This window comes from Macaca mulatta, chromosome 17 (genome assembly GCF_049350105.2).
Source record: "Macaca mulatta isolate MMU2019108-1 chromosome 17, T2T-MMU8v2.0, whole genome shotgun sequence".
Classification (NCBI taxonomy): domain Eukaryota; kingdom Metazoa; phylum Chordata; class Mammalia; order Primates; family Cercopithecidae; genus Macaca; species Macaca mulatta.
Genome location: NC_133422.1, coordinates 93,887,203 through 93,911,146, shown reverse-complemented (window position 1 = coordinate 93,911,146; position 23,944 = coordinate 93,887,203). Strand labels below are relative to the sequence as shown.

The window sequence follows — 23,944 nt, the reverse complement described above, 5'->3', positions numbered from 1 at the left end:
TGCCGCCTCACCTCTAGTGGATCCGCGATGGCCGCGGATTCCTCTGGATTGCCGGCGCTGGGCAGGAACGCCATCTCTAATCTCTCCCGAGACTGGACGCCCGGCGCCTTCCCCGCGCGTTGTGTCTTTCCGGGCGGTCCCTCGAAGCTGGCTACCCCGCGGGCTGTTGACTGCAGTGGGATCTGGTCACTCAGATGCGGATGGAGGGGTACGGGAGCCGGAGAGGTGGAACAGGTCCCTCCGGGTGCGGAGAGCTGGGCCGTCCAGCCGCCTCTTTGTTCCCTCGTGGGTCCCGCGCGGAATCCCCACCACCGGAGCCGAGTGTCGTGGCCCCAGGAGTCAGCACCCTGCCCTCCCCGCCGTGGTGGCGGGTGTCTGGGGGTCCCCGGCGCGGCGAGCCCGGCGGAGCGACCCAGCACTTGTGCCCTGGCGAGCTTCCCGGCGAGCTTCCGTACTCAGACCATTTAAATTTTTTCCCCTAGAAGAATGAAGTTACTCAGCCAAAGTCACGGTTTTTAAATGAGTGTGAGCATGAAAGCATATTATGCAGTCGTTTTAAAAACTTTTTTTTTAAGTTGATCTCGTAAAGTAGAGTAAAAGAGTGATTCTTGTACAGAGGAGAGTTAGTGGGGAGGGAGGATGGGGAGAGGCTGGTCAACAGGCGCAAAGTTACAGTTAGGAAGAATACGTTTTAGTGTTCTCTTGCACATTTGGATGACTATACTCAACAATAATGTTAACTTCAAAATAGTTAGAAGAGAGGATTTTGAATGTTCTCACCACAAAGAAATGACAAGTGTTTCGGTGATGGATGTGCTAATTACGCTGATTAGATCGTTGCACAATGTGTTTATGTATGGAAACATCACACTGTACCCCAGAAATACATACAATTATGTAAGAATGTATATTATGGGGAAATTGACCACACTACCCAGCTAAATGAAAGGGATGGGCTATGGAGTACTTTAAAAAAAAAAAAAAAAAAAAAGCTTTTTCAGTGCTCATAAGTGCCAGCCAGTGTGCTAAGTCTGAGATTCGTAGATCAACAGTCCCTACCCTCAAAGAGAGGTTCCAGTGGGCCAAAATGTTAACATCGATTATTTTTAGAAGGCAAAAGTATGACTTTTATTTGCTTCTTTAGGCTTTATTCGTAAAGTTCATTTTCACAGTCTTTTTTTTGTTCGTTTGTTTTGAGACGGAGCCTCTCTCCCCCCAGCTGGAGTACAGTGGCGCGATCTCGGCTCACGGAGACCCTCTGCCTCCCCGGTTCAAGCGATTCTCCTGCTTTAGCCTCCCAAGTAGCTGGGACTACAGGCGCCTGACACCACGCTTGGCTATTTTTCGTATTTTTAGTAGAGATGAGGTTTCACCATGTTGGTCAGGCTGTTCTCGACCTCCTGACCTCTTGATCCGCCCGCCTCGGCCTCCCAAAGTGTTGGGATTACAGGCGTGAGCCCAGCCCATTTTCACAGTCTTGAAGTACATTTTACATTGACCTTTAGGTTCGTTTGAGTTATTTTTCAGGAAAACGACAGTCAAAACGTCCTTTATGTTTGCAGAAGCTGTTGATTGGCTACACCCTGACCCATTAAGGGGATGCAAAGTCCAAAACTACTTTCATAGTAATGCTAAGACAGTAGTTTTATTTTCTGCTCTCAAGTATATGGTGGAGTTTTCCACTGTACAGTTGGACCACTGTACAGAGCTACATAACTGGACTTTCCAGTTGACTGTTGCATAATGTTATGAAATCTTATGTGGGTAAAAGATCAATTTGAACCGTAAAATACACCAATAAACTTTAGTGTAACAGTCCAAAATGTTCATTCATATGGTTTCAGATTCCTCATTGCAATTAACCTTTAAGAAACTACCACTTGCTAAGTTATGGTGTAGTATCAAAAAGTAATGTATCATCTGAAAGGGTATTAAAATGCTTCCTTTTCCAACCACGGGGTGTATCTAGGTGAGGCCAGGTTTTCCTCATATGAGTCAACCAAAGCAATGTATCGCCACAAACTGAAAGCAGATATGAGGACCCAGCTGTTTTCTATTCAACAAGACATTTGCCTGCCAGACACAGTGGCTTAGGCCTGTAATTCCAGCACTTTGGGAGGCTAAGGCAGACGGTTCACTTGAGGTCAAGAGTTTGAGACCAGCCTGGCCAACATGGCGAAACCCTGTCTCTACAAAAAGTACAAAAAATAGCTGGGTGCTCCAGCCTGGGTGACAGAGCGAGACTCCGTCTCAAAAAAAAAAAAAAAAAAAAGGCCGGGCGCGGTGGCTCAAGCCTGTAATCCCAGCACTTTGGGAGGCCGAGGCGGGCGGATCACAAGGTCAGGAGATCGAGACCACAGTGAAACCCCGTCTCTACTAAAAATACAAAAAATTAGCCGGGCGCGGTGGCGGGCGCCTGTAGTCCCAGCTACTCAGGAGGCTGAGGCAGGAGAATGGCGGGAACCCGGGAGGCGGAGCTTGCAGTGAGCCGAGATCGCGCCACTGCACTCCAGCCTGGGCAACAGCGTGAGACTCCGTCTCAAAAAAAAAAAAAATAGCTGGGTATGGTGGTGCACACCTGAAGTTCCAGCTTCTCGGGAAGCTGAAGCATGAGAATAGCTTGAACCCAGAGGCAGAGGTTGCAGTGAGCCAAGGTTGGGCCACTGCACTCCATCCTGGGGGACAGAGAGAGACCCCATCTCAAAATAAATAAATACATACATACATGCATACATTTGCCAAAATGTTAAACCATGCTATTCTTACAATAATTTGTTGCTTGGGGAAATAGAGTAATTTTGCATTAAAAATGTTAGATATGTTAATATGTAATGGGTATGTTATTGTTATTTTTTTAACGAACTTCATTTTTTTTACATTTCTCAGTTTCAATTCCTACTATGGTAAATACTCATAGGTATAAACCCACATAAACTAAAGATCTGTAGTTCTTAATAATTTCTAAGAGTAAAGGGATTCCAAGACAAAAAGTTTGAGAACTGAAATTAAAAAGTGCTCTAAAGCTTAAAAAAACATAAACCCTTCACTTATGTTCAATTCTATAAATATTCTTTGCAACTAAATGCAAGATGTTATGGCATCCAGACTCTGCTCGTAAGTATCTGCAGTGATCCATACCTTGATTGTGCATCTACTCTGCATCCCGAGGACCTGAACATGCTAACTGGTGGCTGCAGATTTGTCTTCTAAGGAGCAAGTGTGGTCTGTGGACAGGCAGCTTCAGCCTCACGTGGGATTTTGTTTACACTAGTCAGTGCCAAGCCCTACCCTAGACCTGTTAAAGCGGAACTGGTGTTTCACACGACACCCCAGGAAATTTGTGCGTACCTTAAAGTCTGAGATGCACTAATGTAGTGATTCTCGGGGGACAATTTTGACCTCCAGGGGACAATATCTGGAGACATTTTTGGGTGTCACAACATGGTGGGGGAGGATGCTACTTGCATCTAATGGGCTGAGGCCAGGTGTACTGCCAAACAGCCAGCAATACGGGGCCAGCCTCCCCCAACTCCTGCCCACAGTAAAGAGTTACCCCGCCCAGATTGTCAGTAGTGCAGAGGTGGAGGAAACCCTACAGCCGTGTGACTCATCTGACCTTTACTGTGAATTCCTGGAACTCCTGGTGCATACCATTTCTGTTACCCTGGCTGATATTTCCACCTTTTCTCTAGATTTTATTAAAAGAACTCATTCTGTTGATCCCTAGGAATCACCTATTGCCTTGCTATGTTTTGTTGAACCTGTTTTTGAATATGCTTTCTACATAGGGGAAATAGGAGTACGTTTGTAAACCTTAGAAGCTACGTACACTATAAGGAAATCACCGGACATGTGGATAAGCTTTGCAGAGGTGAAGGGCTGTCTCCACCAGAGACACCCAGGAGTCAGGGTAAGCCTGACTCATCATGAGATCAGGTATCCCAATCCACAGCGGATTTCCACAGCTCACCTTCCTAGGTAACCGCTCTGCCTTCCCAGGTAAAGTATGAATAATATCAGAACTTACAGCATATTTTGAGGTCAAATTTATAGAATTTGGTGATTTCATTTTTATTATTACTCAACCTTTTATTTACAATCAAATTAATAAGGCTATTTACACATAACAATGTGTGGACATACACATTAAAATAATCATTTGCTGCCTAGCACTCCTACCTAGGTACTTTAAGAACATCATTGAGTGGATAAGTTACCCACTCCTTCTGCCGGGTAAAATACTTTGCACAATATCAACTGAAATGATACCTCTTCCAAACTGTAATGGCAGAAGTAGGTATCCCCTCTTTTGTGCTGGCATCACGCTTGATGCACACCTGCCTTATCATACTTAGGCCAGTGTCTCTGTTACTGGGTTTCTGTCTTCTACTGTGAATGGGTGAGCCCATAAAAAACAGGGAATGTGTCTTACAAAATGTTGTATCCTGCTCATTTTGATGTGAAGCTATTGTCTTCCTTCAGTAAAAACAGCATTTCTGAGGTCTTAGCATCAGGAAAATCTCCAAGTGGGTAAGGTTAAAGAAAAAATTATTCATGACACTTGTTCAGTGTGGTGCAATAGTCTGTTCTTACACTGCTATAAATACCCAAGACTGGGTTATTTATTTATTTATTTATTTTATTTTATTTTATTTTATTTATTTATTTATTTTTTGAGACAGAGTCTCGCTGTTTCGCCCAGGCTGGAGCGCAGTGGCACAAACTCGTCTCACTGTAAGCTCCACCTCCCGGGTTCACGCCATTCTCCTGCCTCAGCCTCCTGAGTAGCTGGGACTACAGGTGCCCGCCATCACACTTGGCTAATTTTTTTTTTGCATTTTTTTAGTAGAGATGGGGTTTCACTGTGTTAGCCAGGATGGTCTCGATCTCCTGACTTCAACGTCCACCCACCTTGGCCTCCCAAAGTGCTGGGATTACAGGCATGAGCCACCACGCCCAGCCTATTTTTTTATTTTTTTGAGATGGAGTTTCACTCTTGTTGCCCAGGCTGGAGTGCACTGGCACGATCTCGGCTCACTGCAACCTCCGCCTCTCGGGTTCAAGTGATTCTCCTGCCTCAGCCTCCCCAGTAACTGGGATTAGAGGTGCCCGCCACCACATCCAGCTAATTTTGTATTTTTAGTAGAGACAGGGTTTCACTATGTTGGCCAGGCTGGTCTCGAACTCCTGACCTCAGGTGATCCACCCGCCTCGGCCCCCCACAGTGCTGGGATTACAGATGTGAGCCACCACACCCGGCCAAGACTGGGTAATTTATAAAGGAAAGAGTTTTAATTAACTCACAGTTCCACATGGCTGGGGAGGCTTGAGGAAACTTGCAGTCATGGCAGAAGGGGAAGCAAACACGTTCTTCACAAGGTGGCAGGAGAGAGAAGTGCCGAGTGAAGGGGGAGAAGCCCCTTGTAAAACCATCAGATCTGGTGAGTACTCACTATCGTGGGAGCAACATGGTTGTTGTTGTTATCCCATGTCCAGTCACCTCCCACCAGGTCTCTCCCTAGACACCTGGGGATTACAATTCAAGATGAGATTTGGGTGAGGACACAGCCAAACCATATTAGATGGTAAAGCAGACTTCCATTCCAGGGGGCCATGGTGATAGGTAGAGGGGCACTGCAGGGCCTTGCAGTGGGGAGAAATTGAACTCAACACCAACTCTGCCAAGGACATGTGGGGATTTATAATCAAGGAGCAATGTGGAAAGCAGCGCATGGAAAATTACTAAGACAAAGCCCCAAGGATAAGGGGGTTTCTGTCTAAACAGACCTGATAGGATTCCCGCTGAAAGCAGACTAGGGTGACCAGATATCAAGGGTGATCAACCAAGAGTAGGGGCTTTTCACTAGACCCACTTAGCAGGATTCTTGCTCACAATAGGCTCTGCAAGGACAAAGAGAAAAGCCCAAGATTGGGCCTAGTCAAGCAGAGAACTCAGAGAATCCTGACTGGAGTTTTAGTCAAAGGAGAGGGTCTTTTTCAGGCAGGAGGGAAGATGGTTGGCCAAGTATCCTGAACAACCACCTTCCCCTTGCTTTCACCTGCCTTTAGTACAGTGCTCCTTCTGAATAGCTGAGATACACTGAAATTCTTCCTACAAATTACTGAGTAGTAGAGAAGGCGAAAAACAACAACAAAAAAGAATCACAAACTTCAAAAGTATCGAGCTGCATACAAATGGTGTCTACTGTCCCCACAGCATAGAGGTGATATCCTGTTCCACTTTGTGGCTGAGAAGTCCCTCTCCAAATCTCCAGAGATTCTCTGCAGCAGCCTTCTGGGGAAATCAGTAGATAATCACTAGGGTTGGTGGTCAATCCTTGGATAAAATAGGCTTCAAATGCACTTTGCACTGCTTCAAATCCACTTTCAACATATAATACATATGAAACTAATACTTATTAGAAAATGGAGCTGGCTCACACCTGTAATCCCAGAATTTTGGAGGCTGAGGTAGGAGGATCCCTTGAGGCCAGGAGTTTGAGACCAGCCTGGGAAACATAGGGAGGCGTCACCTCTACAAACAAAAAATTTTAAAAACTAGCCAGGCGTGGTTGTGTGCATCTGTAGTCTCAGCTACTTGGGTGGCTGAGGCAGGAGGATAGCTTGAACCCAGGAATTCAAAGCTGCAGTGACCCATAATCGCACCACTGCACTCCAACCTGGGCATAGAGTGAGACCCCTTCTCTAAGAAAAAGATAAAAAAAAGAAAGTGGGTCTGGAATCTTTGAAAAGGGTAGTTAAATCTTTTCAATGATCCGATAGTATTCACAATGGACGTTTACTCAACAGGGAGCAGTTTGGAAACTCACAGGGTATTTTTGGTTGTCGACAATGAATTGGGAGATACTACATGAGGTCCAATAGTGGCAGACGCAATGCTGCACAAAAACCAGATTGTTCTCGATTCTAACCACCTTTTGACTGTCTTGCCACATGCTTATTATTTGGGTGAAAAGCCTGTTGGTATTCTTTCAGGTCCGGAGCCTATCCCATTTTACATGTTGCTCTGGTCTGAATGCTTGTGTCCCCCAGAATGCATATGTTGCAATGTAACCCACTGTACAGTGGTGCTGGTAGGTGGGTCATCTGGAAGGTGATTAGGTCATGAGGGCAGAGCTCTCATGAACAGGATCAGTGCCCTTATAAAAGAAGCCTGAGGGCACTTGTTTTGTGCTCCCACCATGTGAAGGCACAGTTGGAAACAAAGAGCCAGCCCTCATCAGACACCGAATCTGCTGGTGCTTTGATCTTGGACTTCCCAGCCTCCAGGACTGTGGGATATATACATATATATATTTAGACAGGGTCTCACTTCATCACCTAGGCTGGAGTGCAGGGGCATGATCATGGTTCAGTGCAGCCCGACCTGCTGGGCTCAAGCAATCCTCCTGCCTCAGCCTCCCAAGTAGCTAGGACTACAGGGTGCATGCTTCCACACCCAGCTAATTATCTTATTTGTTGTAGAGACAGGGTCTCACTATGTTGCCCACACTGGTCTCGAACTCCTGGGCTCAGTGATCCTCCTGCTAAGGCCCCCCGGAGTGCTGGGATTACAGGCTGGGACTACAGGCATGAGCCACCATGCCCAGCCTTGCCTTCCTTTAAAATGGGAGCTGTGTTATTAATTACAGTATTTCCAGCTGCATATTTGGGTGAAAAGGATTTCAGTGAAGTGGAACAATTACTGCAAAAGTAACAAAATGTAACGGAACATTTGACATACTTTTTAAAAGAATTAGAACTTCATTAAACTTCATCACTCAAATTCTTAAAAATATTTCATATTATTGCCATCTGTTTCAATTTGGGTCTCTCCAAAAGCAGACTCTGAGACAAAAGTTTCAGATACAAGTAGGAGATTCTCCTGGGGGTTATAAGCCCCTGGGCACTTGCAGCCTGCTCTATGCATGGGCCAAGCACACCCCTGTATCCAGAGAAAGCCCTCAGGCAGAGGGACCTGGGTTCTTATATGAGAATTGCCACTGTAGCACTAGGTACTTCCAGGGTGGGCAAAGAGAATGCGGTTGGGACACCAGTAGCATCTCCTACAAGTGAAAAGAAGGCAGTAAGGCTCAATTTCCTAATCTCCCTATTCTCCTGCCTCTGGTCCCAGGCAGGATATTTTTGTTACCAGGTAAACATCAGAGTGTACTTACACAAACCTGGAGGCTGTAACCTACCACACACCTAGGCTATATGATTTAACCCATTGCTCCCAAGCCATAAACCTGTACAACATGGGCCTGTACTGAATGCTGTAGGCAATTGTAACACGATGGTAAGTATGTGTGTATCTAAATACAGAAAAGGTGCAGTAAAAATATGATATAAAAAGATTAAAAACGGTCCACCTGCAGAGGGCAAGTGTCTTGCTATGTTCTGCTGAATCTTCTTGAATCTGCTTTCTGCATTGGGGAAATGGCCCATCGCCATCCATCACCATGGATGGAGCTTGCAGGACTGGAAGTTGCTCTGGGTGAGTCGGGGAGTGAATGGTGAGTGAATGTGAAGGTTTAGGATGTTACTGTGCACAAGTGGAGACTTTACAAACACTGGACATTTAGTCTGGCTGCCCTCCCCCTCCGCCACGCTCTGTGGTTTGCTGACACTCCTGTCACCGGGTCTGGCCGGTTGCACCTTTCCCAGGTTGTGGGTGCACCCTCAGCTTTTACAGAGGCTCCTTCAAGTGGAAAGAAGGAAGTGAGGCCAAATTGCCTAATCTCCTTATCCTCTTACCCCGGGACCCCATCTTTCTCCTTCCCCTCTACCCCTCCCCCTAGTATGGCCAAGGGATTTCCAAAACTGTTGTAAGACAAATTATGTTCCAGGAGAGTCTCAGAAAGTCTGCTGGCAGAGTCTCCTCTCTATTGCTACAATGATATCATCTATTTGTAGAAGCTGGGGTTGGTTAAGATGTTAAAGTGAGATCATTGCGCTGATCTGCCAAATGTTTATATCCTTCTGCCTGCTAGGGATGGAGTATTTGTTTAGAAGAGAATTTATTAATGAGTATCCCCACCAATGCCCAAAAAGACACAAAATAATAACTTCTTGGGTTTTCTGAGCCAGCAGGTTTAGGAGGGTTTGCCCTCTGCAAACACAATAGGGGGACAGAGTGGGACTCAGGTGGACCCTGCACAAGGAAGCCTGACTCTAAGGAGGGAGGAATGTGCACAGGAATGGTGGGATCCTGACACTAATTTTAGATAGTTCTGATGTCCACGTGTCCATCTGGGTGGGTTTCCTTTAATAAACCACTCCCTTTGTGCGCCATCCATTCTTCCAGCTAAAACCCTCCCACTGTTGGGCGCAGCCCTGATCCCTGGTACGGAGGCTCTTCAGTTTTAGTCCCTTGCAGTTGCTCTGTGCAACGGCCTTTACCAAATCCGCTCCATCAGCCACAAAACCAAAACATCTGCTCAATATCCTCTTGATTCGTTTATTCATCTATTTGAAGTGAATTTTGCAAACACCTTTCAGCCTTTTCTACTGCAGACTAAATATTTCTGTAACTTTCCAACCCTTTGGTAATTCTAATGTTTTTGAATCCTCTCCAATTTTCCATATTATCTTTACATCGTGGAGTTTAAATGGTATATGAGACTCTACCTCTAAAATAGAGGGATAGCATTCATTGATCAGTAACCTTTTGTGATGACAACTTACAAGGTCTGGTCCCTGACTCCCGACTTCTAAAGGAAAGGAAAAGAGACTCTAATACAATCTGCTAATTAACCCACAGGTTGGATTGAGAAGGAAAAAAAATCCACCTGAATTCTCAAGATAAAAGGTATCATTTCAATAATTATTCTGAGTCTCTGCTTCTCCTGTTTGACAAGACAGCCACATCTTTTTGCGCAGTGCCAGCTGCATGCCTCAGACACCATGGTGAAAATTAAGGCCAGAAAAAACAGATTTGGCCACATTGGGGGCCTGGTCACCAGGGCTGCCAACCTTGGCAAAGTGGATATTGTCACCATCAATGACCTCAACTACATGGTCTACATGTACCAGTATGATTCCTCCCATGGCGATTTCCATGGCACCGTCAACGCCGAGAACGGGAAGCCTGCTATCAATGACAATCCCATCACCATCTCGCAGGAGTGAGATCCCACCCAAATCAAGTGGGGCCATGCCAGCACTGATTATGTTGTGGTGTCCACTGGCATCTTTGCCACCATAGAGAAGGCTGGGGATCACTTAGATGAGGAGGCCAAAAGGGTCATCATCACTGCCCCCTCTGCTGATGCCCCCATGTATGTGATGAGTGAAAGCTATGAGAAGTACTGCCTACAGTAAGAGCTTGCTACTATTAATATCACCATTTTAGTAATCATACTCTGAACGCTGGCAAAGAAGAAAAGACAGTCCTGAAAATCAAGTCTGTCTGTTTCTGCCAGTACACTCATGAGACAGTTTGTTCCTAAAGTAGCAATTAAGAATAAAGAACCAGAACAGTGTGATTGTCCAAGAAGTCAGCTTCTGGCTTAGCTCCGTCAGGATCCCAATTCTCTAGGGAGTCGAGCTACTCTCCGTGGCATTTCCAGGGGCTGATAAAATAGAGGGGAAGAAGTCATTCTCCCACCTTCTTCCTTCCACATCCACCTATGGCCTGATCATCACTGCAGCACCTCACTGCTCTGAGGTCCAAATGGGGGTTGGCGCACTCAGAGGTCCACAGGCGCCATCGAGGAGGGAAGCAGGCTGGTGCAATCGGTCAGCACATGCATTTCGCTTTCATGCTCGTCACCTAGTAATAGTCTCCACCTACACAACTAAAGGTGTGCCATCTCCCAGATTCTAGAAACACAGGCTCCCTTGATTTTTTTTTGAGACAGAGCCTCGCCCTGTCACCCAGGCTGGTGTGCAGTGGCATGATCTCAGCTCTCTGCAACCTCCACTCCCTGGGTTCAAGCAATTCTCCTGCCTCAGCCTCCCTAGTAGCTGGGATTACAGGCATGCGCTACCACACCCAGCTAATTTTTGTATTTTTGGTAGAGACGGGGTTTCTCCATGTTAGTCAGGCTGGTCTCAAATTCCTGACCTTGGGTGATCCGCCCACCTCGGCCTCCCAGTGTACAGGCATGAGCCACTGCGCCCGGCCCAGGCTCATTTGATTTATCTTGCATTTTTCCACTTTTGATAGTGATGCAGATACAGAGCACGGGTTTGTTCAACACTTGAACAATATAGACATGGTCATGACAGTCCCTCAGTGTTAGGAGCAATGGAGAAGAGTGCACACTGTGCTGAACTGACGGGCACATTACTGCCCCTGGAGTTGAGCCACACCTGAGCCCAGTGCTGGAACACAGGGAATGGAGAGTTGTAGAAAGGCAGCCCAGAGTGTGGACTGTGCTGAAGAACCTCCCAATTCTTCAGTGCTGGCTCCTGTGGATACATACATAGGGCAATCAAAACAACGCCACGGAGGGCCTGCAGCAGACAGGTAAGCACACATCCACTGCGTAAGCAACAATGCTTTTCTTTTTCTTTTTTCTTTTTTTTTTTCTGTCTCGACAGAGGCTCACTCTGTTGCCAGGCTGGAGTGGTGCAGTGGTGTGATCTCGGCTCCCTGCAACCTCCCACTCCCAGATTAAAGTAATTCTCCTACCTCAGCCTCCCGTGTAGCTGGGACTACAGGCACGCACCACCACGCCCAGCTAATTTTTGTATTTTTGGTAGAGATGGGGTTTCACCATGTTGGCCAGGATGGTCTCGATCTTTTGACCTCGTGATCTGCCTACCTCAGCCTCCCAAAGTGCTGGGATTACAGGCACGAGCCACTGTGCCCGGCCAGCAACAATTCTTTCTAACTTAACTCTGAGCAGAGATTCTCTTTTCTTTTTTTTTTTTTAAGATGGAGTTTTGGCTTTTGTTGTCCAGGCTGGAGCGCAATGGCGTGATCTCGTCTCACTGCAACCTCTGCCTCTCGGGTTCAAGTGTTGTGTTTCTCCTGCCTCAGCCTTCCGAGTAACTGGGATTACAGGCACCCGCCATCACGCCCAGCTAATTTTTGTGTTTTTAGTAGAGACAGGGTTCCATCATGTTGGTCAGGCTGATCTTGAACTCCTGACCTCAGGCGATCCACCCACCTCAGTCTCCCAAAGTGCTGGGATTTTAGGCGTGAGCCACTGCACTCGGCTGAGATTCTTAAGATAGTGTTCAAACTTCAGGGTGCACAAGAACCTTCGGAGACACTTGTTTAAAGTGCAGTCCTGGGGCTCATTACCTGAGATTCTGAAGGGAGGCCCAGGAGTCTACATTTAAAAAAAAAAATTTTTTTTTTTTTTTTTTTTTTTTTGAGATGGAGTTTTGTTCTTGTTGCCCAGGCTGGAGTGCAATGGCGCGATCTTGGCTCACACCACATTTGCCTCCCGGGTTCAAGCAATTCTCCTGTCTTAGCCTCCACAGTAGCTGGGATTACAGGCATGCACCGCCACGCCCAGCTAATTTTGTATTTTATTAGAGACCTAGTTTCTCCATGTTGGCCAGACTGGTCTTGAACTCCTGACCTCATGTGATCCACCTGCCTCAGTCTCACAAAGTGCTGGGATTACAGGCGTGAGCCACCACAGTCGGCTAAAAAAATTTTAATAGGTAATAGGCTTTACTTTTAGAGCAGTTTTAGATTTACAGAAAAATTGAAGAGACAGTACAAAGATTTTTCCATAAACCCCATACCCAGTTTCCCCTTTTATTAACATCTTACATAAGTATGGTATATTTGTATTAAGGTATATTAAGGTATGGTATAAAGTATGGTATATTTAAGGTATAAAGTATGGTATATTAAGGAACCAGTATTGATCTACCTTTTTTTTTTTTTTTTTTTGAGAAAGACTGTCGCTCTGTGGCCCAGGCTGGTGTGCAGTGGCATGATCGCCACTCACTGCAACCCCCGCCTCCTGGGTTTAAACGATTCTCCTGCCTCAGCCTCCTGAGTAGCTGGGATGACAGGTGTGTGCCACCACACATGGCTAATTTTTGTATTTTTAGTACAGACAGGGTTCCACCATATTGGTCAGGCTGGTCTGGAACTCCTGACCTCATGATCTGCCCACCTCGGTCTCCCAAAGTGCTAGGATTATAGGTGTGAAGCATTGCACCTGGCCACCTGCCTCCTATTCTATTCAAAGTCACTCCTCTGCTCACTGAGATAGATGCATATTTGATTTGCCTTCTTTGGAAAAGCTGATCAGAAACTTGAAAGAATGTAACTGTTTGTGTATCACCCATCTGTGACCTGGGAGCTCCCTCCCCTTTTTGAGTCTTCTTGCCTTTGCTTCAAGTTGTCCCGCCTTTCCAGATGGAACCAATGTATTTCTTACATATATTGATTGTTGTCTCATGTCTCCCTAAATGTATAAAACTAAGCTGTGCCTTGACCACCTTGGGCATATGTCGTCAGGACTTCCTGAGGCTGTGTCACAGGTGCGTCCTCAACGTTGGCAAAATAAACTTTCTAAGTTAACTGAGACCTGTCTCAGATGTTCTGCGTTCACATTTTGGTAACCACGAAGGGATTCTGAGTGGAGGTGCCCCTGACCTTTGACAAATCTATTGGTGCTTGGTACCAGCATGAGCTAACTTTATGGCTCAAGCCGATAGGACAATTTGCTGAGGTTTGAGAGCGCTCCCTCCAGAGAATCCCTGATCTCTTAAAATTTGGTAGAGATCTAAAGTTCATTTTGCTGTACAACTCCTCTTTTTTTTTTTTTTTTTTTTTTTTCAGTTTTACTTGCTTCTAACAGGAAGGCAAGTTTTTCTGCTTCTATGATGACGGAAGGCAGGTAACTCTTATATGGAGTTTGAACTGGCTTCCAACAGGGAAGATGAGTTTTTTTTCCTGCTCCTAGAATGGCAGAGAGTAGTCTATAGCCTGAGACCCACCACTAGGTAAGAGACTGGTTTGAGATTGTCTTGCAATTTCCTTTTAAATGACTAAAGTTAGCACTTAACAACCAGCTGGTGTTAATTTCTGCTTTCACAAAGAACACTCAGAAATTGTATAATTTGTGTGATCATTGTTAGTTTACCAGCATTCTATCCTAGCTGAAATATGGTAATAAGATGAAAAAAAATTTTTTTAAAGGAACTCAATGGTTAAAAGTCTGCTTAATTAAAAGGGTAACATCCAACGTGTGTGTGCATGTGTGCATGTTTGTATTTGAAAGGCCTTCATGTTTTTGGGTTTTTTTTTTTTTGTTTTTCTCTCCTAAGACATTGTCTTTTTTTTTTTTTGAGCAAAAGTTTTGTTTTTCTTTTTCTTCTCAGTTGACTGAATTTTGTTTTCATCTTTTTTTTTTTTTAACTAAAATAGTTATTTCAACAGAGGCTACACTTAGATTTTTAAGGAGAGTGTAGTTTAATTTTTTTTTTTTGAGACGGAGTCTCACTCTGTTGCCAAGGCTGGAGTGCAGTGACACAATCTCGGCTCACTGCAACCTCCACCTCCCAGGTTCAAGTGATTCTCCTGCCTCAGCCTCCGGAGTAGCTGGGACTACAGGCATGTGCCACCACACCCAGCTAATTTTTCGGGTTTTTTTTTTTTTTAGGCGGAGTCTTGCTCTGTCTCCCAGGCTGGAGTGCAGTGGCGCCATCTCGGCTCACTGCAAGCTCCGCCTCCTGGGTTCACGCCATTCCCCTGCCTCAGCCTCCCAAGTAGCTGGGACTGCAGGCGCCTGCCACTATGCCCAGCTGATTTTTTGTATTTTTAGTAGAGATGGGGTTTCACCGTGTTAGCCAGGATGGTCTTGATCTCCTGACCTTGTGATCCGCCCACCTCGGCCTCCCAAAGTGCTGGGATTACAGGCGTGAGCCACCATGCCCAGCCCAAAAACTTTTATATAATCAAGTTGTCATATTATTAAGTTTTGGTTTGCTTATGAAAAAAAACAGATAATTTTTTTTTTTAATTAAGGTTATTACATCCATGTATCTTCCTGTATGTACTTTTAAAATCCTTGTTACATTGAGTTTCAGGGCTGTAACTCCTGGGTCTAAAAAGGACATGAAGTCCTGCTAAATCTTAAACACAGTAATAAAAGCCTCATCTTCAGGCCCCATAGAAGATGCCAATCAAAACAAACTGCATTCCTGAGACACAGGGTAAGAAATTAAAGCTATTCAACTCCTCAGGGCCCAGGGACTATCACAGAAGAGGTGGGCACATAAGATTGTAACGGCTGATTTTGAAAGATAAAATAAGTTCTGTTTCTCTATAAATTAATTATTAATGTCAAGGGCACACTAATGCAAAACCAGTATATGGACTCCTGTCTCAGTTTAACAAGGTTTTCTTGAAGCATTAACCAACTTCTTAATAAAGGTTATAAAAGGCTTACGGAAGTTATATTTTATAATCAAGGTTAAATTTTGTAGATTGCTTACAAAATTTTAAACACAAATGTAATTTGCTTCATGCTGTTTTTATTAGAGCTTCTTTAGAAAATTAAGTCTCCTCTCTCAAAGGATAAAGGTTTTTGCTTTTTCTGAAATGCTTGAATTATCACTTTGGTGAAATAAATGACCTTACAATGACCTGTAATCCTATTTTGTAACATCAAGTGTTTTAAACCTTTTATATTTGACAAACTTTCCAAAATCAAATTATAAATTATGTACTTTTCTAACCTAATTAATCCTTTAAGACATTAGTTTCCCTAAGTCCAAAAATGTCATAATTTGCCTTATTTTGGTATAAAAATTATACAGGAAGCATTGTCAAATACGAAATGGTGTTTGGTTTTCTTTGGGCTGTATTTGTATAAATATGTTACTGATATGTGTTCCAAAATTATGGGACACTCCTGTATTTCTGATATACCTTAGTGTACATTATCAGTAATAGTCATAATTGTTAAAATTATTGTGTGTCACAGAGGTAGCACATTTCCTTGTCAATTGTGTCTTTTAACTATGGCTGCCTTAAAACTTTTTTTTAATCCACAGACAATTCTCTTGTTTTATCTTGTTTTAAACCCTCTTTAAAATGTGGGTTTATAATCAGTTATAGGACTAACAGGTGCACTTAAATGCAGGTTTCCTGATAACTTTGGAAATTGTGACATTGGAATACAAGAATAAACTTTCAGAACTCTCATGGAGAGCTGGAACGTTCATGACTATCAAACAGAACAGGAGTTAACTGAATTAACTGAACCAATAGAAAACTAAATTAATCTTTTTGACCTTTTTGCTTAAAACATTGCTAATACTTTGTTTTGTTTTCAGAGTTACAAAAAGCTATTTACAGCTTTTAACAATTGAGTAAAGTATACTGTTAACAAAATTTGGAGCATATTTGTTTCTATCTGGTTTCTCCAGAATTTGGAAACTATTTGTGAATATTCTTAATTTATGGCAATATAGTTATTTGCATAAGTGTTGTAAGAATCTGTTTTCTTTTGCAATAGGATACAATTGGAGAAATTGGTTATTTTACCAAGGCTTTGACTGGAATGGTGTGATTTCCCTTAAGGAATGAAACTTGACTTGTGGAGCCAATAAAACCTTTGGAAAAACTGGCCTCATATTTTGGGTACACAGTCCCTATACAGGGTTTCTGACCTGTGTAAGTAAAGAATTCACTTTCTGACAGGCACAGAAGCCCCAGGTTTATGTTGGAACCTCAAGAGGAGAGGAAATTCACCCAACTCATAGATATTTGATGGCACAAATCTATGGCTGGGCTTGGCTTTTAAAAAGTGTTATCTGCTATTCCTCCTATGGAAGAAAGTTCCATCAAAGCCAATTTAAAAGCCTATGTAAAAAATAATTATTCTTGCTGCACTGTATATAAATAATTAGGCCAAGTATAAAAAAGCAAGCCAGTCCTACCATGATTTGTCTTTAGTAAAAATGGGAAACTGAAGAGAGAAAAATTATGTTTCAAACTACAGTAGACCTGTTGTTAGATTCTAGTCTGCCTAATGTTTTTTTCAATTTTTATTATTTTCTACAGTTTGGACTGAATTCTAATTTTTCTTGGCTACAAGTCCTTAAAATAATGTTTTCAATTTCTTTTCCTTCTTTTTTTTTCCATTTTTCCTAATTTAGAGTCACTGAAAACTAAGCTGTGTTTTCTTAAAACCTTGCGAACTGAAGCCAGACAACTTGAACTTCAGAAGAAAATAACAGCAACCTATTTACATACATAAGCCACTTTCGTACTTGCCTAGTAATGTATGGACTTCAGAGTAATGTGGCCTATATCAATTTTTCCAGGATTATTCTTTTGTTTGTTATTGTTTTTTCTCCCCTCCTCCCTGCTATTTTCTCTTCACAGAACATGAGACTTCACAACATACTAAAAATGAGCTTTTGGGACCTACCTATCTAGGAGTAAACCATCATAGCTATGAGAGATCAGATGAAGCCTGAGACCAGAGACTCATTTTTTTGTAAAATGCTTTCTCCAAAAGATTTCACAAAAGAAAAGTGGTGGGGGACGGGCATAGTGGCTCACACCTGTAATCTCAGCACTTTGGGAAGCCGAGGTGTATGGATCACCTGAAGTCAGGAGTTCGAGACCAGCCCGACCAACAAGGTGAAACACCATCTCTACTAAAAATACAAAAATTAGCCAGGCATGGTGGTGGGCACCCGTAGTCCCAGGTACTCGGGAGGCTGAAACAAGAGAACTCCTTGAACCCGGGAGGCGGAGGTTGCAGTGAGCCGAGATTGCGCCACTTCACTCCAACCTGGGCGATGGAGCAAGACTCCATCTCAAAAAAAAAAAAAAAAAAGGTGAGAAATGTGAAAGGAAAATCTCCTGGGCCGCTAAAATCACTAAGGAAAACTCCAGCTGGAAAGTGCTTAGGGCAATCCTGCCTCCCATTCTACTCAAAGCCGCTCCTCTGCTCACTGAGATAGATGCATATCTGATCTGCCTCCTTTGGAAAGGCTCATCAGAAACTCCAAAGAATGCAACCCTTTGTGTCTCACCTGTCTGTTACCTGGGTCTTCCTGTCTTTGCTTCAAGTTGTCCTGCCTTTCCAGACCGAACTAATGTACTTCTTACATATACTGATGGATGTCTCATGTCTCCCTAAATGTAAAAAACCAAGCTGTCCCCCGACCACCTTGGGCACATGTCCTCAGGACTTCCTAAGCTGCATCACGGGTGCATCCTCAACCTTGGCAAAATGAACTCTCTAAATTAACATCTGGCCTGCCCCAGATGTTCCAGGTTCACATGAGTAACTCCTGTGCATGTCTTCTGCATTCGACAGACACCACTGAACAGGAATTCCCTGCCTCCCTCCTGCTGGGCAGGAAGCCAGATGCTAGGATTGCAGAGCTTTCATGGGTGGATGTGCATGGGACAAGTGGAACACAGCAGGACAGAGCGGGAGAAGTAATGCTTTGACCTGCCCTTAGTCACTTCTCTTGGAAATGACGGAAAGAAGGATGTTAAGAATTGGGAGAGGGCTGACCCCAGTTGCTCACGCCTGTAATCCCACAACTTTAGGAGGCCAACGTGGACGGATTATTTGAGCCCAGGAGTTTGAGACAAGCCTGGGTAATATGGTGAAACCTCAGCTCTACAAAAAATTTAAAAATCAGCTGGGCATCGTGGTGTGTGCCTGTGGTCCCAGCTACTCTGGAGGCTGAGGTGGGAGGATCACTTGAGCCCAGGTGGTGGAGGCTGCAGTGAGCCATGATCACACCACTGCACTCCAGCCTGGGTGACTGGGTGACTGAGCAAGACCCTGTCTCTAAAAAATATTGGGATAGGATATGAGCTCAGAGAGCTCAGAGCTGAGCTCCACAGGACATGGGAGTGGGTTGGACTCAAAAGGACCTGTGGAAATTTTGGAATGGAAGAGGAAAAAAATGTTTTATCCTCTGAGGCTGACCAAAAGGAAATTGGCTGCAGAAATGTTTGTAGATTGTGGTGGGGGTGGGACAATGTTTGAGGTCACCCATAACAGCTTCGATGTTCTGGATGAAACAAAAGACCAGCTCATTCTTCCTAGAATGAGGGGTCTGGGGCTAAACCCAGGGCCTGGCAAGGGCATTAGAGGTTTGAGATAGTGGCTAGGTGGTTGTCTTAGCCCATTTTGTGCTGCTGTAACAGGATACCCAAGACTGGGTAATTTATAAAGACCAGAGATTCATTTTTTTGTAAAATGCTTTCTCCAAAAGATTTCACAAAAGAAACGTGGTGGGGGATGGGCACAGTGGCTCACACCTGTAATCTCAGCACTTTGGGAAGCCGAGGTGTGTGGATCACCTGAAGTGATGTGTGGATCACCTGGGGCTAATGCATTTCTCATTGTTGTGGAGCTGGGAGGCCCAAGACAGAGGCACTGGCATCTGGTGAGGACTTTCTTGCTGTGTCCTCACTTGGCAGAAGAGCAGGAGAGAGTGAACCCCTTCCCACAAGCCCTTTTCATAAAGGCATCAATCCATTCATGAGGGGGGAGCCCCCGTGACCTAAACACTTCCCAAAAGGCACCACCTCCCAACACTGTTGCATTGGGGATTAAGTTTCCAGCCCATGAATATGGGGGTACACATTCAGACCATAGCAGGATTACATCAGTTAGGGTTCCATCAGGGGACCGGCAGAAACACCAAGAATATGAAAAGAGAGAACTAAATACAAAGACTTGTTAACTACATATGACGTTAACCAGGTAACTGAAGGTGTAAGGAATAACTCCGAGATATCACAGAGGAAGCAACTACCACCTCTTGGGCTGGGCAAACGGAGGGAAGCAGGTCCAATGATTAAAACCTTGAAACCCGGCCAAGTGTGGTGGCTCATGCCTGTAATCCCAGCACTTTGGGAGGCCGAGGTGGGGGGTGGTGGATCACTTGAGGTCAGGAGTTCGAGACCAGCCTGGCCAACATGGTGATACCTAGTCTCTACTAAAAATACAAAAATTAGCAGGGTGTGGAGGTGCATGCCTCTAATCCCAGCTACTTGGGAGGCTGAGGCAGGAGAATCGCTTGAATCTGGGAGGTAGAGGTTGCAGTGAGCCAAGATCATGCCACTGCACTCCAGCCTGAGCAAAAAGAGTGAGACATTGTCTCAAACAAAAACAAAAACAAAACCTTGAAACTTAGAGGAGTGGTCCCAGGGGACTAGGACCAGACCCCTGAGAAGGATGCACTGGCCAGCTGGTGGTGTGCTGGGAGTGGTGCAACTAGCTCTGCTAGTGTTGCAAGCACTGGCACCTGGATTCGGCTGCTGCTGCAGAAAGCAGCTGCATCTGCTGGGTGGAGTGTCGCTGGGGTATTGCTCAAAGGGGCCCCAAGCAGCAAGGAGGTCACAAGCCCCTCCTTCTTCCTCAGCTTCCTGTAGCACCCCAAAATGGTAGAACCCGACTTGTGGTTTGCAGAGTCTCAGCCCAGCATCACAAAGCCAAGCAGAGAAGCCCGAGTTTGCAGTGAGAGGCAATAACTTGGTAACTGTCATGGGGAATGCACAAAGCCATCCCTCATTGTGTGAGTGACATTTAGGGACTCTGCAGGCACGTGAGTCTGTACATTGGCTGAATTTCTTTCCTTTGCCTTCTGCAAATCATTTCTTATTCTCCTAGGCCCTTGCCATATTGGAGAAATATCAGAAAGTCCTTAATGGGTCTCCTGGTTCAAAAGGAACTGAACAATTATTGCAAGTGTCTATTAACAGATGAATAAATAAGCAAAACGCAGCAGAAACATACAATGGAATATTGGCCTTGAAAAGGATGGAAATCCTGACTTCTGCTGTAACATGGAATAACCTGGAAGACCATCTGCTAAGGGAAATAAGCCAATCACAAAAGGACAAATACTGAGTGGTTCCACTTATATGAGGTGCCCAGAATTGGCAGATGCCTGGAGAGGGAAAGGAGAGTGGTGGTTGCCAGGCCTGAAGGAGGAGGGAATGGGCAGTTGTTCAGTGGGTCCAGAGCTTCAGTTCTGCAGGATGGAACTTGTTCCGCGGATGGTGGTGGTGGCGGCTGCACAACAGTGTGAATGTATTGAATGTGTGTGACTGCACACTGAGAAATGGCTAAGGCGGGACGTTTTCCCTGATGTGGATTTGCCCACAGTCACATGTTTTTGGAAAGGTACTAGGCTGGCTGCAGTGGCTCATGCCTGTAATCCCAGAACTTTCGGAGGCCGAGGTGGGTGGATCACTTGAGGTCAGGAGTTCGAGACCAGCCTGGCCAACATGGTGAAACCCTATCTGTACTAAAAATACAAAAATTAGTTGGGTATGGTGGTGCGTGCCTGTAGTCCCAGCTACTTGGGAGGCTGAAGCAGGAGAATCGCTTGAATCTGGGAGGCGGATGTTGTATTGACCTGAGATTGTGCCACTGCACTCCAGCCTGGGCAACAGAGGGAGACTCTCTGAAAAAAAGAAAAGAAAAGAAAAGAAAAGAGGACATGACAAGACAAGAAACTAGACAGAGGTTAGAGCTGGAGGACATAGGTGGGCGCCCTGAGCCTGATTTGTCGCATGCCTTCGTCCTCCCACCTTGGGTGAGCGGCATCTTCCTGGCTTTGCTTAATGAGTTCTGACGTGCAACGGTCTTCGTCGGCCCTGCTGCACACCCACCCCAGGTGTATATGAACAGGGGCATTCTGCCCCTCTGGTAGTCCGGGGAATCATGAATTGATTCCAGCAGATGATAATATTGTAACAGCTAACAGTGTGATCCGCAGTACACCCATGTTGTAGAGCCTGTTATCACCTCCATTTTACGATGAGAAACCTAAAGCTCAGAGGGGTTTTGTCTGGGCTCCTGTCACCCACCTGCTAAGTGCAGAAGCCGAGATTGAAACGGGCTCTCCGTTCGGGAACCCTTGCCCTTCACCGCGGGACTCTACCGCCCCCTAGTGGACCATCTAGCCTTGCATGGTCTCACCTCCAGTTTCTACCCAGGTGGGTTGCGCAGCTTGTCTCCACTCCTTGAGAGGTAACTTCGCAGTTGCTGTTTGCTGTTACACAAGCACGTCCCCTTCTCTTGCCCTAGAGCCACGTTGGCTGTGTTCCAACAAGTGGCAGCAGTGCTGAGTTCTGCTGCACACCCAGTGAGGCACCCCAGACTCTCACCTGCCGGGAGCATTCCTGGGGGCTTCAGAGGCTTGTGGCAGGATTACCAGGTGTTCCTTATCATGGTCCGTCAATTCCTGCAGGAGCAACCCTGGTAGGTTTAAGAATCTTAAGCTTCTGTGGCTGTGGAGATCCTTGGAATGGTAAAGGGACTTCTGGATTTCTTTCTATAGCCCAGCTACATAAAGTACTTTTTTGAGTCAACCATTCTCCAGGTTTCTCCCTTGATCGGAGCGGTCTGTGTGGGATTCTGAATGGGGGAGGCATCCATTGAGAAGAGCCTTTTCCACACCATACAGGCACCGTGGATGCCTCTGGGATTCTGGCAGGTGAATCTGGGTATCCTGGGTGATACTGATGGCTTTTGTTGTTTGATGCAGGATCCATATGAGGTGCACATATTGCGTTTGATTGTTATGTTTCCTTTTAAAATTTAACTTTTTTTTTTTTTTTTTTTTTTTTTTTTTTGAGATGGAGCTTCACTCTTGTCGCCCAGGCTGAAGTGCAACGGTGCGATCTCGGCTCACTGCAACCTCCGCCTCCCGGATTCAAGCGATGCTCCTGCCTCAGCCTCCTGAGTAGCTGGGACTATAGGCGCCCACAACCACGCCTGGCTAGTTTTTGTATTATTAGTAGAGACGGGGTTTCACCATGTTGGCCAGGCTGGTCTTGAACTCCTGACCTCAGATGATTCGCCAGTCTCTCAGGGGTACATGTGTAGGTTTATTTTTTAAGTTTCAATTTTTTTTTGAGAGAGGGTCTGGCTCTGTCGCCCAGGCTGCAGTGCAGTGGTGCGATCTCGGCTCACTGCAACCTCCACCTCCCAGGTTCAAGTGATTCTCCTGCCTCAGCCTCCGGAGTAGCTGGGACTACAGGCATGTGCCACCACACCCAGCTAATTTTTCGGGTTTTTTTTTTTTTTTTTTTTTGGCGGAGTCTTGCTCTGTCTCCCAGGCTGGAGTGCAGTGGCGCGATCTCGGCTCTCTGCAAGCTCCGCCCCAGGGGTTCACGCCATTCCCCTGCCTCAGCCTCCAGAGTAGCTGGGACTACAGGTGCCTGCCACCACGCCCGGCTAATTTTTTTGTATTTTTTTAGTAGAGACGGGGTTTCACCGTGTTAGCCAGGGTGGTCTTGATCTCCTAACCTCGTGATCCGCCTGCCTTGGCCTCCCAAAGTGCTGGGATTACAGGCGTGAGCCACCATGCCCAGCCTGTAGGTTTATTATATAGGTAAACTTGTGTCATGGGATTTCGTTGTATGGATTCTTTTGTCACCCAGGTATTAAGCCCCGTACCCATTAATTATTTTTCTTTAGCCTCTTTTAATCTAGAATAGTAACCCCTGACCACCACCTTCTTGTATTTTTCTGGTTACATGGAACTTTTGGGGTTCAGGTCAGTTTACTAGATTGTCCCCCATTCCATGCTGAATTTCTATAATAGTTTCTTCATGTTTGGATTCAGATCAAATATACTTTGTAGGTGATGGTTTGTACTTCTCACTGCCTCGTATCAGGATGAACATAAAACCTGACCTGGGAATCACACAGTCAACAAACGCATCTTAGCAGTACATTACATTGTGTGGTGTGCTGAGTCCTCTGCTATACAATAAACACACAATGGGAGCCATTGATATGATTGGGACATGCAGAGATAATGAAAACCAAAGGGCAGGCTTGTGCGTTGGGAATAGGTACACTTAACAGAAAATTCAACTCACGATAGTCCATCCAAATACAAGTCAGGAGGCAGGCAGCCCAGAGCTGATGCGGCAGCTCCACCTAATTCAGGGTCTTGCTCTCTTACACTCTGCCACACTGGGGTGTGGCCTTGGGTCTCATGAATCCAAGATGGCCTC

At 45.3% G+C, this 23,944-nt stretch overlaps 2 protein-coding genes across 6 annotated transcripts in view; one reads left to right on the top strand and one right to left on the bottom strand.

Moving 5' to 3' along the window:
* The window catches only part of UBAC2 (UBA domain containing 2), a 189,989-nt gene extending 186,730 nt beyond the window's left edge, over nt 1-3,259 (bottom strand). For 2 of the 3 annotated variants that reach the window (XM_077973589.1, XM_077973591.1), the window contains exon 1: nt 3,139-3,259. In XM_077973589.1, coding sequence (XP_077829715.1) covers nt 3,139-3,151 — 13 coding nt within the window. In that variant the 5' untranslated portion in view covers nt 3,152-3,259. Of the gene's footprint in view, nt 1-11; nt 481-3,138 lie in introns of those variants that run through there. The other variant, XM_077973594.1, reaches the window with a different exon arrangement.
* On the top strand, nt 28-19,614 carry LOC144336173 (uncharacterized). Of its 3 annotated transcripts, XM_077973908.1 has the most exons (7): nt 28-5,441; nt 8,135-11,473; nt 13,760-13,923; nt 15,004-15,135; nt 16,443-16,600; nt 17,086-17,575; nt 18,261-19,614. In XM_077973908.1, the coding sequence occupies exon 1, from the start codon at nt 28-30 to the stop codon at nt 466-468; it is 441 nt and encodes a 146-aa protein (XP_077830034.1). In that variant the 3' UTR covers nt 469-5,441; nt 8,135-11,473; nt 13,760-13,923; nt 15,004-15,135; nt 16,443-16,600; nt 17,086-17,575; nt 18,261-19,614. The 3 variants fall into 3 exon arrangements, with proteins under 3 accessions (XP_077830034.1, XP_077830033.1, XP_077830031.1); XM_077973907.1 differs by having other exon boundaries at nt 15,010-15,135; nt 17,086-19,614; XM_077973905.1 differs by having other exon boundaries at nt 17,086-19,614.
* Nucleotides 19,615-23,944: the final 4,330 nt, after the last annotated feature.